This window comes from Lynx rufus, unplaced genomic scaffold, assembly GCF_022079265.1.
Source record: "Lynx rufus isolate CCGP_SWC_20201006 ecotype Redwood Valley unplaced genomic scaffold, mLynRuf1.p SCAF_3, whole genome shotgun sequence".
In the NCBI taxonomy this organism is placed as follows: domain Eukaryota; kingdom Metazoa; phylum Chordata; class Mammalia; order Carnivora; family Felidae; genus Lynx; species Lynx rufus.
Genome location: NW_025814845.1, coordinates 162,700,204 through 162,716,930, shown reverse-complemented (window position 1 = coordinate 162,716,930; position 16,727 = coordinate 162,700,204). Strand labels below are relative to the sequence as shown.

At 36.2% G+C, this 16,727-nt stretch overlaps 1 protein-coding gene across 8 annotated transcripts in view; it reads left to right on the top strand.

Moving 5' to 3' along the window:
• RNF170 (ring finger protein 170) overlaps positions 1–16,727 on the top strand; it is a 52,847-nt gene that overhangs the window by 23,946 nt on the left and 12,174 nt on the right. For all 8 annotated transcript variants that reach the window (XM_047090831.1, XM_047090827.1, XM_047090830.1 and 5 more), the window contains 4 exons: positions 635–710; positions 3,878–3,986; positions 7,972–8,045; positions 12,819–12,929. In XM_047090831.1, coding sequence (XP_046946787.1) covers positions 635–710; positions 3,878–3,986; positions 7,972–8,045; positions 12,819–12,929 — 370 coding nt within the window. The remainder of the gene's footprint in view (positions 1–634; positions 711–3,877; positions 3,987–7,971; positions 8,046–12,818; positions 12,930–16,727) is intronic.

The following is a 16,727-nucleotide window of genomic DNA, read 5'->3' as shown; positions in this document are numbered from 1 at the left end:
AGATGGAAATCTTCAACCCCACCCTGCCAACCTAAACCACCCCTTCCAATTTCCAATACCCACATACCTTATCTCATCCTTGTGTATCAGCCACTAAATTCTTGCCTTTGAATCTCCCTTTTAATTGTTAATGTTAAGGTATAAGTGGTATGTTACATCTGGGTTTTTCTGTATGACATAGTTTTATTTTCTGTTGTTTTGTCCCCCTTTCCTCATAAAAGCTCTATGAAGATCTGTGAAAAGCTCTATGGGAGAAAGATCTAATTAGATATGCAAAAGTGTTCAAATGCATAATAATATCTAGAATTATATAGTTTATTTTGAAGGAATTTTGCAGAAGAAATAAACGTGTTAATCGTTCTTCAGATGATTTGTAAGCCTGCAGTTACATCAAATCTACAAGGTGCTAGGCCTCTGGATTTCATCATTTGCCAGCTGAACCTGAAATCAGCTGTATTCGGTAACCTTAGAACGCCTCACAAAGTAGCCTGGAATGTTCAGTCCTGGAATTGGAGTACAGTTGTGTGCCATCATTTACGTTTATGAAGTTCTTGGTTGAAAATTAGACCCATAAAGAAAACGGATTCATCTGGCAATATTTTGTATTCAAAGCTTATTATATTTTATTTAACAGAAACGCCCATCAAAACATTCACCCAGAAAACCAAGAATTAGTAAGGGTGCTTCGGGAGCAACTTCAAACAGAACAGGTACTATTGCTATTATATAAATATGTGTATTTATGTAAGGGGTAGATGTTGCTATTCTCCTTACATATGAAATGGTGGTGAAACAATAAATTACTGTTTGGAAACATGGGGTGTTTTCCTGCTTTACTAATTTAAGTGATTCAATTGATTGTATATTTTCAGATTAGGCAAATGACTAGTTTTAACTATTCAAATGTTTTCATGTGCATGTTTGTTTATTCTGAGAGAGGGAGAGAGAGGGAATACCAAGCAGGCTCCACATTTTCAGCGGGAGCTGGATGTGGGGCTTGAACTCCTGAACCTGTGAGATCATGACTTGAGCCGAAATCAAGACTTGGACACTTAACCAACTGAGCCACCCAGACGCCCCAAAACTGCTTTAAAAACAGCAGTTTTCCGGGGTGTGTGGGTGGCTCAATTGGGCATCAGACATTGCCTCAGGTCATGATCTCATGGTTTGTGGGTTCAAGCCCCACATAGTCTTTGCCCTGACAACTTGGAGCCCATTTTGGATTCTCTGTCTTCCTGTGTCTCTGCCCCTCCCCTGCTTACACTCTCACTCTCAAAAATAAACATTAAAAACAACAACAACAACAAAAAAAAACCCGGCAGTTTTCCTATTAGTTATTTGTGAGGAAATAATAACTATCTAATTGGGCTTTAATGAAATGTAATGGAAAAACTATTTTTCTTTTTTAAGTTTATTTATTTATTTTGAGAGAGAGACCACATGTGCACATGCAAGCAAAGGAGGGTCAGAGAGGGAGAGAGAATCCCAAGGAGGCCCCATGCGGTCAGCACAGAGCCTGACAAGGGGCTCAGTCTCACAAACCATCAGATCATGACCTGAGCTGAAATGAGTGAGACGCTTAACTGACTGAGCCACCCAGGCACCCTAGATAAGCTATTTTTCTAATATCTAAGACCTACAAAGAAATGACTGTAAGGGGTGGCTTTTTTTTTTCCTCTTCTTTTTCTTCAGTGGTCAAAGTTAATAAAACTAGTTAGGCAAAAAAAGAAAACTTTTCTGCCTCTTCTTTGCTTTTAACCAAATGGACTCTCTACGAACCAGAAATGTATTTCATGAAGGCTGGAATAAGTAGGATATTATACACCTGCATGCCAAGATAGCTAATATCAAAAAAAAACAACCCTTAAAAATTGATTTCCCACCAATTAAATTTTAATTCCAAAGAGGGTTTTATAATTTATCCATTCACCAAATATTTATTAAACATCTACCATATGTCAGACATTGTTGTGGGCATTTGAGGATTCAGTTGTGAGCTAAACAAACAAGAATTCCTGCCTTCATAAAATTTCAATTCACTGATGTAAAAATAGCTTAAGCATGTTAATAGTACTCTGTTCAAGGGCTGTTGTTATTAATAATTCATACTGGGATAGTGTTTTATAATTTACAGAGTGCTTTCACATTACAACTATCTTATTTAATCTGGAAACGCAAGTAAGGCAACAAGTATCATTCCCATCTGACATGTTAGATCACTAAGATTTACTTAAATGCACACTGGAATTACATGAATAGATCTGGCTATCCAGAAGTCCTACACTGAGCTGGATATTCCAGATTTCTTTGCACCACTTTCCAGTTCACCTACCTCACACATGGCATGTAGCTTTAGTTAGAATAAAACTAGTGACTTAGCCCTTCCTGTGCGGGTCTGTATGGTAACCACTACCCATATGTAGCCATTTAATTTTAAATTGACCAAAATTAAATACAATTTAAATTTCAGTATGTTTTAATTACACTAGTCACCTTTCAAGGACTCAATACTCAAAGATATAAAGGAGATATCCATTACTGCAAAAAGTTTTGTTGGACAGCACTGGTAACTGGTAATTGTTTTTGTTTTGTTTTAGTTAATTTACAAAGAATAATAAGATAAAAGGTAGAGAGGGAGACTTAATTAAGTGCTATGTGTTTTTCTGTTTTTCTGTTTTAAATAATATAAAAGACTATAACATCAAGATGTGACCATAGCTTATAGAATATTCTAGTATTTTAGGACTGATAAGAAATAGGAGATTTTGGTTATGTTTATTAGTTTTAGGTGACAAATCTTTTTTTTTTTTTTACGTTTATTTATTTTTGAGAGAGCACAAGTGGGGGAGGGGCAGAGAGAGAAAGAGACACAGAATCTGAAGCAGGCTCCCAGCTCCCAGCTGTCAGCACAGAGCCTGACGCAGGGCTCAAACTCACAAACTGTGAGATCATGACCTGAGCCAAAGTCGGATGCTCAACCGACTGAGCCACCCAGGCACCCAGGTGACAAAAATCTTTGATTTGGTTTACAACTAAGAATAGTTCATATTTAGTGAATTCTATAATTTTTTTTTTTTTTTTGGTATTTGACGTTTTTAATGCTGGCTACTTTATAAGAGGTGTGCTGGGTGCTGTGAATATAGTTTTTTATAAGTATCTTCAAAGGTACACATTACATACTGTGCTAGATTCCTTCCAGTGCCTGGGTCACTGCAGCGAGTCCTATAGGTAAAGTGCTCCTTCATAGCACTTACATTCTGATGGGTTCTTTGATATCTGGATGCTTCTTGTAGTGATGATTCTATTCAACATTCCTATTACAATCTCATAACAGTGATGTAACTGGGGAACATAAAATTTTACTAATCTGACCATGTGGAAGATTAAGTTCAAGGTACCAATGGTATTAAATTTCCTTCTTCCAAAATGACCAATATTCTTTGCAAGTTTAATTCTGGTCCCTTTGTGAGGCACGGCACACGTGCAACACTTACCAGGAATGTATGAATGAAAAAGATGTAAGAAATGCTTAAAAGCTATTACTTGGGAAACCGCTTGATATATCTTTAGCTTTTGCATTAGCTCAGCCTGTGTTTCTCAGAATAACATAGTCATTCTAACAGTGAAAGAGAAACTCCTGAGTCAGTGTAGGTTTTTGTCTTTAAAATGTGCTCAGGAAGGAAGGTAGAGACCGTGGAGCTTAATAAAACAACAATTTGGCTTCATAATTTTATCAAACTTAAAAGATTTTAAGCTAATGCACATCTAAAACTTGATGAGGATTATACACTATTGACTGTGTTCTTAAGTATAATTAAGAGATAACTTTGAAAGCCTGTGTGCATTGTGTAATTATGAATCCCTGTTTTCTCCTCAGGATGCCCCTGCTGCTGCTCGACAGCAGTTCTACACTGACATGTATTGTCCAATCTGTTTACATCAAGCCTCCTTCCCTGTTGAAACAAACTGTGGACATCTTTTTTGTGGTAAGCAAACAATACTATATTTGGTAAAAGTGACTATTTAGACCAAGACCCATAAATGTACATGGGCTGGATTCCTAATTTACTTTTTATTTATTATTAAATTATTCCTAATTTACATTTTATATTTCACAAGTGGGGTAGGTTGCTTCTGATATCCTGTTAGTCACTTTTATTTAGTATCTGTGAGCTCAAAGATTAAAAGAAACCTAATTATTAAACTTCTCAATAAACAGAAATGTGCTTCTTTGAATGGTAATTCAAGTATATGAATACCATGAGGGATTCATTGAATCCTTCATTGTTTATCACTTTTTGGTAGTCCTTCCCAAGGCAGGAAGGTTCTCTCAAGGACCCTGCCCAAGACCTTCCCTTAGCTCTCCTACCTCCTTTTTATCCTGCGTCAGCACAAAAGTTATTAGCCTGTTGTGTGTGTGTGTGTGTGTGACCTTAGGAGGGTTTGTAAGAGAGAATAAGAACACAGAGCATATAGTAGGACAAGAAGGGAACACCAATTTCACACTTACTTAGTATCAGTAAGGGGTGCTTTCTACCTCTGGGCATTTCTTTCCTCCAGAAAGATTTCATAGAGAACGAGGTATCATATAGTCATTGCTTATTGTGCTCCTATGAGATTGAGGAGAGTCAGTTACTACATACCTGCTATGTGCTGGACATTTAAGTTACTTCATTGTGTCAAACTCCACATACAAGGAAACTGAAACTGAGCTAAGAAATTTTATAAAGGATAACCCAGCCAGAGAAAGAGCCAGATTTTAAATGTAGGTCTACTTCAAACCCTGTGGTCAATTCTATTACGTGATTAGTGGCTTACATAACTACTCTCTACTTAACATTTATCCATTCACTAGACCTGTTGTTTTATTTGTAGTATTTCTTTCTTGTTCCAATGGCTATATTCAAGATAGGGTTCTAATTGTTCCCAAAATGTACCCATTTTCCATTTTAAGACTAATTTAAAATATAGCATACAATGATCCTTTAAGTTTCTTTCTCCCTATTGTATCTTTTGTTTGGGATTATATAGAACTATTAGGTATATAATGCTATTATTTATGCTCTCAGGGATGGCATAAATACTTTGGAATCCATATCATGCAATGCAGGGTTTTCTATACCTTTTCTATACCTGACCAGTCCTATTATTGCATCATCCATTAATTTCATTGTCTTCCCTAAAGGTTTTGTCTAAATTAGCTAACAAATTATAAAACACTTATTTCAGTGTCTTTGTCTGTTGGGAATGCTAATGAGCAGCAAAATTATGAAAGATCAGCTACAGAGAATTAAATGACCACAGAGAAAGCAGATACTTTTCCCCCTCTCGAACCTCTGGTAGATATTCCTAATCAATTGGACATTCTTTCTGAGTCTGGATATGGCCTAAATGGCCATCCTTTAACACAATACTTTGGAATCAGAATCAGTGCGGTTTGGCAGGCTAGATGAACTCTGTTTGCCAGCCCAGGCTTAGGTAATTCACTGAGTGGATAACCTAGTCAATTCAAAGATGGCTGTATTGTGTTCTTGGTTTCTGGGTCTGACGTAATTGGGTAGATTGCTTCTGATATCCTGCTGTACTTGCTAGACACTTATTTACTGTCTCTAGGTTCAAAGATTCAAAAAACTTGTTACTCAGCTTCTCAAACAGAAATGTGTTTCTTTGAATGGTAGTTCAAGTATACTGATACCGTATATATCCAGAGCACCTTAGCTTGGTTCCTATATATGGAACTACAGTTCTGTTCCTTTACAGTGTGTTAAGAATAATAACAGCAACAGACTTCATCTTACTTGCATTTGTAACCCACATTGTTTTATTTAATTCTCCAGCAGTCTTATGAGGTGTTTTTCCCATTTTACAAATAAATACATTGAGAGAGATTGTGACCCAGATTAATGTCATTGTCTCTCCCACCATCTTATTTAGGTGGATCTCTCTTTTTATACAGGGGGAAGGTTGAAGAAAAGGGAAAACATTAAGCATATCACAGCAGATGTATGTGAACTGAAGTGTTTGATTTGCTGGACCATAGTTTTTCTGTGCAGGCAGTGGCCATTACATAATTTGCAAAACAAGGACATCTGTACCCCAATTTGTAGAAAAGAGATGTGGGATTAAATAAGTTAACATATGTCAAAACACATTGAACTTTTGAGTGAAAAAGTCATAGATAAAACTAAGGCATCATTATAGATGTTAATACTGACAAGATTTATAAGTTTTGCTTTCATATAGTTTCTATATGAAATTAGATTGCTCAAATTAATAAATATTAGCTAACACAGCACTCTGAAAGTAGGAAAAGATATCAGATAAAAATTGTTTAGCTTTTAAATTCATCTTTAAATCACTGAACCAGTTTTTCCCCACAGTCACTGTAATGTCCAATTTGGATAGCCTTTGCTTAGCCCGTTGGATGCTCACCAGTCTCTTTAAATACCACTTAGTTCTACTTCTGGTATTTGCTCTTTGCTATTCATAAAACTTGGAGCATCCTCCCTCCTGTTTTCTATTTCTAAATCTTACCTATCCTACAAAGTTCAGTTCGAATCCTTTCTCATCTACAAATGACTCTCTGATATATCCCAGAATTCTCTCTCCTACATACCTTTTGTACTTAAAGTTAATATTACATAGTTTGAGATTTAACTACCTTCTGATTGATTTCAGTATGTCACCTTGGACTTCTCAATTTGACTGTCATTGCTTATTCCAAATTCTAGACATTTATTTGATCTGGAAGAATCAGAATAAGGAACGCAGAAGGGCTAACCTAGGTTGCTAAGACAAGGATAAGAAGACAGATGGGGCGCCTGTGTGGCTCAGTCTGTTAAGCATCCGACTTCGGCTCAGGTCACGATCTCATGGTTCGTGAGTTCAAGCCCTGCACTGGGCTCTATCTTGACAGCTCAGAGCCCGGAGCCTGCTTCAGATTCTGTGTCTCCCTCCCTCTCTCTGCCCCTTGCTCGCACTCTCTCTTTCTCTCTCTCTCTCTCTCTCTCTCTCTCTCTCTCTCTCTCTCTCTCTCTCAAAAATCAATAAACATTAGAAAAAAACTCTTCTTAAAAAAATTTTTTTTAAAGAATACAGAAAAGATCTTGGAGGTAGAAATGAGACTGGAAGCACTTAGTTCAGATTCACAATGGGACCTGAATGGTCTGAGAAACAGGCGTCCTGCAGAGAAGAAATGAATTGGGCCCTTAAACATCAGATAGGATTTTAAAGTATTCCTCCTCCTCTTTCTTCTTCTTCATAAATAAATAAATAAAATAAAATAAAATAAATATTCCTTCTTCATTTGTTACTGGTCTGAACTTTAGTGCTTATACACTTAGCTTACCTGCTAATTTTGAGGTCTATAAACTCTTCCTTTAAGCTGTGTTTAGTTGTTTTGCTGCTCATGAACAGCTTCAGGCAGAAAAATCAGATCTATCCAGTACAAAAGTTGGTTGAATTATTGAACTAGATTATAAATTTTATTAGGTCAGGTAGCATGTAATTTTTGTATCCTTTGGTTCCTTATTCATAGTACTTTATTATTATTATTGATACTACTGTAATTTGGCATTCTAAATTTTTAAAAAAATACAAGCTATGTTTTTGTAACGTATATACCATTTGGAACAGAAAATTTATGCTGTGATTTGTTGGTTATCATATTTTCAGTGATGTTCATTTATTTTACATAGGAAATGCAGTATTTTCTATTAAGCCTCACAGTATTGAAGCAGTTAATGTATTCTTGCTTTGGATTGTATAATTTTATCTTAATTGGTAGTTCAAATAAAAATATTTTTTAATGGCTGGGAATTATTACCAGATTTGAATTTGCCTGAAATGAAATGAAATAAAAATATTTTAAAATAAGATGATGCTATAAAAATATTTCAAATTTGAAACTTTCTGAGGACTCATGGGCTTTAAAATTTAAAACATCAGTATTAATGGTTTTTTTTCTCATAGGTACCTGCATTATTGCATACTGGCGATACGGTTCATGGCTTGGGGCAATCAGTTGTCCAATCTGTAGACAAACGGTAATGTTTGTATCCAGAAAGCATCATTTATGCTAGTTTATTTTGTAAATTTGTATAATTTCTGTATCTAAATTTTGAATTATTTTTATTAAAGTTTTTATTTAAATTCCAGTTAATTAACATATAGTGTAATATTAGTTTCAGGTGTACGATATAGTGATTCAACACTTGGATATATCACCCTGCGCTCATCTGGGATTAAGTGCACTCCTTAATCCCATCATGTATTTAACCCATCCCTACCCGTCCCCCTCCCCCCCCTTGCAACCATCAGTTTGTTCTCTATAGTTAAGGGTCTGTTTCTTGGTTTGCCTCTCTCTCTTTTTTCTTCCACTTTGCTCATTTGTTTCTTAAATTCCACATATGAGTGAAATCATATATTTGTCTTTCTCTGACTGACTTATTTCACATAGATAATACTTTCTAGCCCCATCCACATCATTGTACATGGCCAAGATTTCATTTTTTATTATGGCTTAGTAATACTCCGCTGTACATACATACCATATCTTCTTTATCCATTCATCAGTCGATGGACATTTGGGCTATTTCTGTAATTTGGCTATTAGAGTATTTTTGTATCCTTTGGGTAAATACCTAGCAGTGCAGATGCTGGATCATAGGGTAGTTCTATTTTTCCAAACTTCTATAATGTTACCCCCTTATTTATTTTTATTTTTATTATTTTAGAGAGAGAGCACTAGTGGAGGAGAAGCACAGAGGGAGAGAGAGAATCTCAAGTATGCTCCACACTCAGTGCAGAGCCTGATGCAGGGCTCAATTCCACAACCCTGGGATCATGAGCTAAGCCAAAACCAAGTCGGACACTCAATTGACTGAGCCACCCAGGCATCCCTCCATTATTTTTTTTTTTAGTGTCTTACAGACACTAAAAAAAAAAAGAAAGAAATTCCCTTTGAAATCCTTTAGTTGTAATAAAAAACAGCTGCTAAATGAATCCTCCCTAAAATTCTAATAAGTCTTTATTATAATACTAGCAAAGGAATAACTGAACTAGCTAATCAAGCTTAAACAGATATTTCCCCTACATATACTTCTTTTGAAAAAAATATTTTTCCTTTTTTATTTATTTTTAATCTGCCCTTCTCCAGTGAGGGTGTAGGTAGCTTTCTATGATGGATAATAATTTTTTAAAATGTCTGTTTTAAGGTGCCTTCTTAGCGCAGCGGGCAGCGCATCAGTCTCATAAAATGTCTCTTTTGGAGACATAACCACATTACATTATCTAGAACAGATCAGACCGTTATAGTTAGTACAGAAGCTACTTCAGGAGGGAGACAGTTTTTATAAACATATATTGAAGACTGAAATGTTAGCACAGATGATATGTGCCACATTTTCTCAATTTCTTTGACAAACTGGAAAAACAAAATACTGAAAAACCCGAGAAAATTAAGTCTTAGTTTTTTAATTAGCAAATGTAGTAAAACAGAACATTCTAACAGTTGTATACTATTTTTTCATAATTTCCTATATACTTGTTTCTCATTTAAAATAATATTGGGGCGGGGCGCCTGGGTGGCGCAGTCGGTTAAGCGTCCGACTTCAGCCAGGTCACGATCTCGCGGTCTGTGAGTTCGAGCCCCGCGTCGGGCTCTGGGCTGATGGCTCAGAGCCTGGAGCCTGTTTCTGATTCTGTGTCTCCCTCTCTCTCTGCCCCTCGCCCATTCATGCTCTGTCTCTCTCTGTCCCAAAAATAAATAAACGTTGAAAAAAAAATTAAAAAAAAAATAAAATAATATTGGGGCATCTGGGTGGCTCAGTTAAGTGTCTGACTTCAGCTCAGGTCCTGATCTCATGGTTTGTGGGTTCAAGCCCCGCATAGGGCTCTGTGCTAACAGCTCAGAGCCTGAAGCCTGCTTTGGATTCTGTGTCTCCCTGTCTCTCTGCCCCTCCCCTGCTCACACTCTGTCTTTCTCTCTTTCTCAAAATAAATAAACATTAAGAAAATTAAAATAAAAATACCTTTCTAGTAATGAGTTATGAACATGAAAAAGACAGCAGCTCCTTAGGAAGTCTTCCAAAGTGCAAAATGAAGTCCTGAAAAGGATAGAGAGCTTCCAAGTTAAGATGTCAAATTGAACACATATATTTACTATTGCTTGCCACCCCACTAAAAGAACAAGACATTTTGTAAAGGCATAAACCCACAGAGATCAGAAAATAAACAAAATGATAGAAGAGGTGACAATTTTTGAAAAATTCTTGGTAGAATATAACAGACATACACAAAACAAAGAAGTACTGCTTATTGAATTACCACAAAGCAACACTTCAATAATCACCACTCAGATGAAGTAGAAACTGGCCAACAGCCCCCAGAAATTTCTTCGGGACCCCTTCCAAATCTCTACTCTCTCCTACATCTTCTAGAGGCAACTACTATTGACTTTTATGATAAGCATTTCCTTGATTTTCTTTATAGGTTTATTACCTTAGCATGCATCTCTAAGATTATTGTTTAATTTTGTCTGATTTTTGGACTTATTGTTATATGAATGCACATGCACAGATACTTTCAACCTTTGTTCTGGCCATCCACTTACCCCCATTACTGCCTCCCTTTTTGGTGTAGAGAGAGAGGTTCAGGGCTTTATCTTTTTTCCTCCTTGCTTGTACATTCCCAAATTCTGCGTCTTTCACATTTGACTTTGTAGCACATGGCAGGAGGAAAATAGTTTTTGTTTTTGTTTTTGTTTTTTTTGGGGGGCACTGCCTCTGTGGCTGATTTAATATGTGACACAAGCAGTCAACACTGAAGTTTATTTGCCAGTACCACCTCTCATAATCTTTAGCTATCTGCCAGCAACACTGAGACCAGGCCATAGGTCTAGCATTAAAGAGCTAGTTCCACCACCTGTCCCCTTCTTGGCTCTATCCATGGCTTTTCATAGGGTATATATGTATTAGCAGGTGATATCCTTTGGATCACCCATAAATTGCTAGAGGTTAAAGAGGTGGAGATAAAATTGTTTTTATATAATAGCTTTTGGTTCCCTAACTGTAGAATAATTCATCCTAGAAGCAAGACAGGTGGCAGATACCTGCTCCCCATCCTGTTTCGCTGGAAATAGTGCATAGGCTGCTGCTTCCGACTGTAACATACTCACCACTTCTCTTCCTGAATGTATACGCTAACATACCAATAGTCCTACCTGCACTTCAAGGGCCAGCTTATGTTTCCAGTATTCTGAGCACCCCAAGCAGAAGTCCTTCCTCTGAAGCATCATTATAACCCCCACCATAGTGCCTTGTAACAGGCTGTTGAACAGGTCTGCCTCCCCTTCTATCTTGGGTGTTGTGGTTAGCAAGGGGCAGGGCTATGTCTTCATTTTGGGGGTACATGTAGCCCTTAATACAGTGCCTGGCCCACAATAGGTACTCAATTATTATTTACTGAAAGATGCATTTTTATTAACATATTTGTGAAAACAGGCTGTACCTGCTTTCCTACCACCTACAGTTCTTTGTCAGTCCTTTGTTTGGAAAGCATCTGAGTTTGGAAAGCATCTGTTTGGAAAGCTGAACTGATGAAGGATAAAAACACCTAGATGATTTAAACCTAAATCTGTTACTGCTTCTTCCCATTTGTATCTCATCATACATTTAGCATTTCTATAAACATTGTTATATTTTTAAATATACTGATTTTTCAAGGTACTGTCATCTTCAGATTACCCCAGTTATGTTCCTGTGATATTTGTGTATACTCACCTCTACCATGGAGGAACCAGGCTAAAAATATTGTGTTATATTACAGTGTCACAAATTACCTTTTTAGAAAAAAAAAAACTTTTTTTTAATGTTTATTTATTTTTGACAGAGAGAGAGAGAGAGACAGAGCATGAGCTGGGGAGGGGCAGAGAGAGGGAGACACAGAATCTGAAGTGGGCTCCAGGCTCTGAGCTGTCAGCACAGAGCCTGACGCGGGGCTCAAACTCACAGGCCACAAGATCATGACCTGAGCCGAAGTTGGACACTCAACCAACTGAGCCACCCAGGTGCCCCTACCCTTTTTGATTATAGTAGGGATGGGTGCTTGAGAGTGGGTCCCTGCAATAACTTAATCTCTGTATTCTGTTTGGTAGTATTCAAAGATATTTCAAATACCAGTGAGGTTGAAGAATAATTTTGATCAAAAAAAGAAATTCCAGGGGCACCTGGGTGGCTCAGTTGGTTGAGTGTCCTGCTCTTGATCTCAGCTCAGGTCATGATCTCACCATTCATAGGATCGAGCCCCATGTTGGGCTCTGTACTGACAGCACGGAACCTGCTTGGGATTTTCTCTCTCTGTCTTTCTCTGTCTCTCTCTGCCCCTCCCCTGCATGTGAACCCCCCCTCCTCAAAAAAAAAAAAAACCAACTTCCCTAATTTTTCTCTCTCAGAGTGATATATATTTTTATGTCACTTTGCCCCTGAATATTTTTTTCAGTTCTCGTATCTTCAAATATTTGTTAGTTCAAACAGAGAACTACTGGCTTTATCCCTGGTGTGAACTGGAACATATTAGAACCCATGTTTGGTTAAGGTACGCATTTGATTTTATAGGAATTCAGATTACATTTTGCATTGGATTTTATTGTAAGGCAATGATAACTTACTTTCTTCCCCATGTTGCCTTTATTAAAGGAAATGAGTGAAATATAAATTTAGAAGCTTTTCTCATTCTGTTGAATAATAACACAAAATGAAAAAATTAATGCTGTAGAAAGGTTTAACAGTGTTTTTTTGTTTGTTTTTTGTAATATACAGGTAACTTTACTGCTAACAGTATTTGGTGAAAATGACCAGTCTCAGGATGTTGTATCATTGCGTCAAGATATTAATGATTATAACCGGAGATTCTCAGGGCAGCCCAGATCTGTAAGTAATGTTATAGCAGGTGCAAAGTTACAGTATAATGATACTTCTTTTTGATAAGGTGAGATTTACCAACAAGTATTCTTTGACTGTAAAAGAATCTCATTGTTTATGTGTTTAGGTAAAGTTTTAACAAACTTCATCGTTGTTGTCAATCACTGAGTTACAGCTTTCCCAAGAACTACAGTTTTCTGTCTAAAAAAAAAAAAAAAAGGATTATAAAAGTCTTTATAAAAGAGGCTTATAACTTGGGATCTTCTGAAAAATTTTACAGTTGTGTTTTCCTCTTTTTTACTTACCCTGGTTTCCTGTTTGAAATGTTTTCCTAAGTAACCCTCGGTGTTAGGCAGTTTTTTTGGTTTATCATTTTAGCTACTCAAAAACATTTGATTTTTAAAGAACACGTTCATTTTACAGTTTACCTCCTCCTCCCAAAAAAGGCGTCTGATAGATTATATACTGTCACATTTTACTGACTCATTCCAGTTGTTTCAAAATCTAACAATTCTAGAAACATGTGCATGACTATGTACTTCAAAAATCAGAATATTCTAAGTACAGATTTATATGGAGGGCCTAGACCTCTCCTCTGAGCTCTAGACTATACATTTCCATATCCATTTGGATGTTCCATAGGCACCTCAAACGTGACATGTACAGTATTGAATTGCTTGTCTCCTCAACTCAGTTTACTCTTTTTTCAGTCTTAATTGTTTTGATTTCCTTTCCCTCATTCCCTTCATCTGATCTATAAATAAGTTGTATCATTTTTTTCTCTCTTTTTGGGAGATCCTGTCATTTTAATTTCATAAAAATGTCCTGTGTCTATAGCCATCATACTAGCCCAAGCCACCATCATCTCTTGCTTAGAATAACTGCAAGTGGCCTCTTCACTGTGACTTTTTTCTCTGCACAGCAGCCCAAGTGATATTTTGAAAACATAAGTAAGACCATGATATTCTTATATTTTAAAACTTCCAATGTTGTGGAATAATGTTCCAACTCCTTACTGGGCTTACACAGCCCTGTATGACCTGGTCCCTCCCTTCCCCTCGCCCAAAATGCTTCACCTCCACCAGTCACTTTTCAGCTCTCAAAATGCACTCCAAGTCTTTCCATCTAATGCTTTCACATGTGACCCCTTGGTTTGGGGTGCTTGTCCCTCTGCTCTTGTTATCCTTTAGGTCGCTCTTAAATAGACCTTCTTCAAAGAGGGTTGCCTTGATCAGCTAAGGTATTCTCTATTATTGTCCTCTATACATTTCCCTTTGTAGCATTTATTACAAACAGTACTCAAATCTTGTTCAGTATCCTTTTCTCAGTAAACTAAAAGCTTCATAAGGGCAACGACCATGTTTATATATTCACTGTTATATTCTCATTGCCAATTTCAGTGCCCTGGTATACAGTAGGCCCTTAATATTTGTTGAATAGATTAATAAGCTATCCTTAAGAATTGATACTACTACTTTCCATCAAGAATATAAGCTGTTAAAATGCTTCAGTATTAAACACTTGTGTGCTCTTGTGCACCCTTGCACATGTTCCTTATACTGTGATGTCATATACCTTTAAAGGCATACCCATGTGGATAAAGGGTAAATATTCTAGATGTTTAAACAGAAAGAAAATTTAATCCACAGTTATCTGGGAGCCTCTTCTGCTATTTTTCATCCAGCAATTTTTTTTTTACATATTCTGCAGTAACATCTATAGGATGATTCTTTGAAAATTCACATGTTCCAAATTCAAGACTACCACTGACCTTAAAAATAAATCATTTTAAGATATCTATTAATATTTGTAAGTGTGAAGCATACCATTGCTCAATTATTATTTTTTTGGTACATATCAGATATTTAATAAATAAGAAATCTTTGTAGGTTATGAAATTATAGTGTAATAGAAACATTTAGCTCTTAGTTTGATATTCTGTCACCTCCAAAGTTGAAGTAAGATTGTGATTAATATATAAACATTTCTTAATAACCCATTTCATACTTCTTATCTATTTATTATAGATTTTATATAAATGACACCATCTGAGAAGTGAACAAATAGCTCTGATAAAGGACAGAAAAATATTCAAAAGATATCCTATCTGGTCACTAGAATATTTAAAGTAACTGACTATAGACTTTGTGAAAGTTGTGCACCTGTCTTGCTTTCAATATTAGTTTCACCCATAAAGAATAGGAAATTAACATTTAGAATGATTCTAAAAAGACCATTTTGTTTTTTGTGACCAGTTTTCCAAAAAGGATTTATAAGATAATCTGGTGGAGTTTATAAAACTGTTTCCTTAGAAAATAGTTCTTCCCATTTTTATCTCCCCCTCCCTCTCATTTGGTACTTGTTAAACACACAAGATACATACCTAGACTTGGATATATAGGAATTATACAGATTATTAAAAAATAGCTGAACTGTTACAGTGGAATGACCACAGGAAGTGACTTTCTTCCTTTGGTCAGTTTCTCTGCATCTCCTAGCCCCTGAGAAATGAGATAAAGAAAGAAGTTATATTGAGAAGTCATGGTAGTTCATTACCACACAGGACCTTCTAGATCATGTAGTCAACAAACAAACTACACAAAACAAATGAGAAGTTTGCAGTCAGAGGATAAACTAACTCGCTCGAAGCAATACAAATAGATACTAGTACTTATTTTAACAGCTTTATTTAGATGTATTTTACATGTCATAAAGTGCAACCTGTATACAGTTCAATGGTCTTTCATGTATTCAGAGTAAATATAATTGGATTATCACCATAATTAACTTTAGAATATTTTCATCATTCCAAAAGCTTTAGCCATCCTTTCCCATTGTCCCCTTTCCTGTTCCCTACCCCCAGCCCTTGGCAACCACTAATTTACTTTCTGTCTCTATAGATTTGGCTACTTTGAATATTTCGTCATTTCATTGAAATGGGATCATATAGTATTTGGCCTTTTGTCTTTGGCTTGTTTCACTTAGTGTTTTCAAGGTTCATCCATGTTGTAATACATCTATCAGAACTTCATTGCTTTTTGTGGCCAAATATATCACATTTTGTTTATCCATTCAGTTGATGGACATTTGAATTGTTTCTGTTTTTTGGCTATTATGGATAATGTTTCCATTAACATTTGTGTACCAGTTTTTCTTTGGACATATGTTTTCATTTCTCCTGGGTAATTCATTATGGAATTGCTTGATATTATAACTCTATGTTTAACATTTAGAGGAACTGCCAGATTGTTTCCAAGGAGGCCATTCATTCCCACCAGTAGTGTATGAGGGTTCTAATTTCTCTGAATCCCTCAATTTTCAAAAATTTATATAATTTGTAAAATTTCAGCTGTGAAAATTATGCTCACTTATGTAAAATCCCAGTAATTGATGTTTCTGTACATATTCAGAAACTTAATCATTTTCAGAAAGGTAGGGTCTGGCTTTCCAAAAATCACTGTGGCAGTTAGTAATTCACTTAAACTCAAGTTAAGCCGAATAAACATCCTAAGATGGAGTCCCTTTCATTGCTGTTCTTAGACTGTCAGAGTCCTCCGAGTTACCGTGTCTTTAACGTATACTACTTATATATTGTCTAGCAATTTATAAAGATCTTTTGTATACAATATCTCTTTTAGTTCTTACTAGTCCTTGTGGCATATCATACTCCATTAGTTGTTGCTGGATCTCTAGTAGGTTAAACAACTTCCCCCAAGGTGATTGACTTGGGGTTTAAACCCAGACCTGTCTGACTTTAGAGCTGAGACTTGATAAGTTCTTCATTTCGTTTATTTTATTAATTCAAAT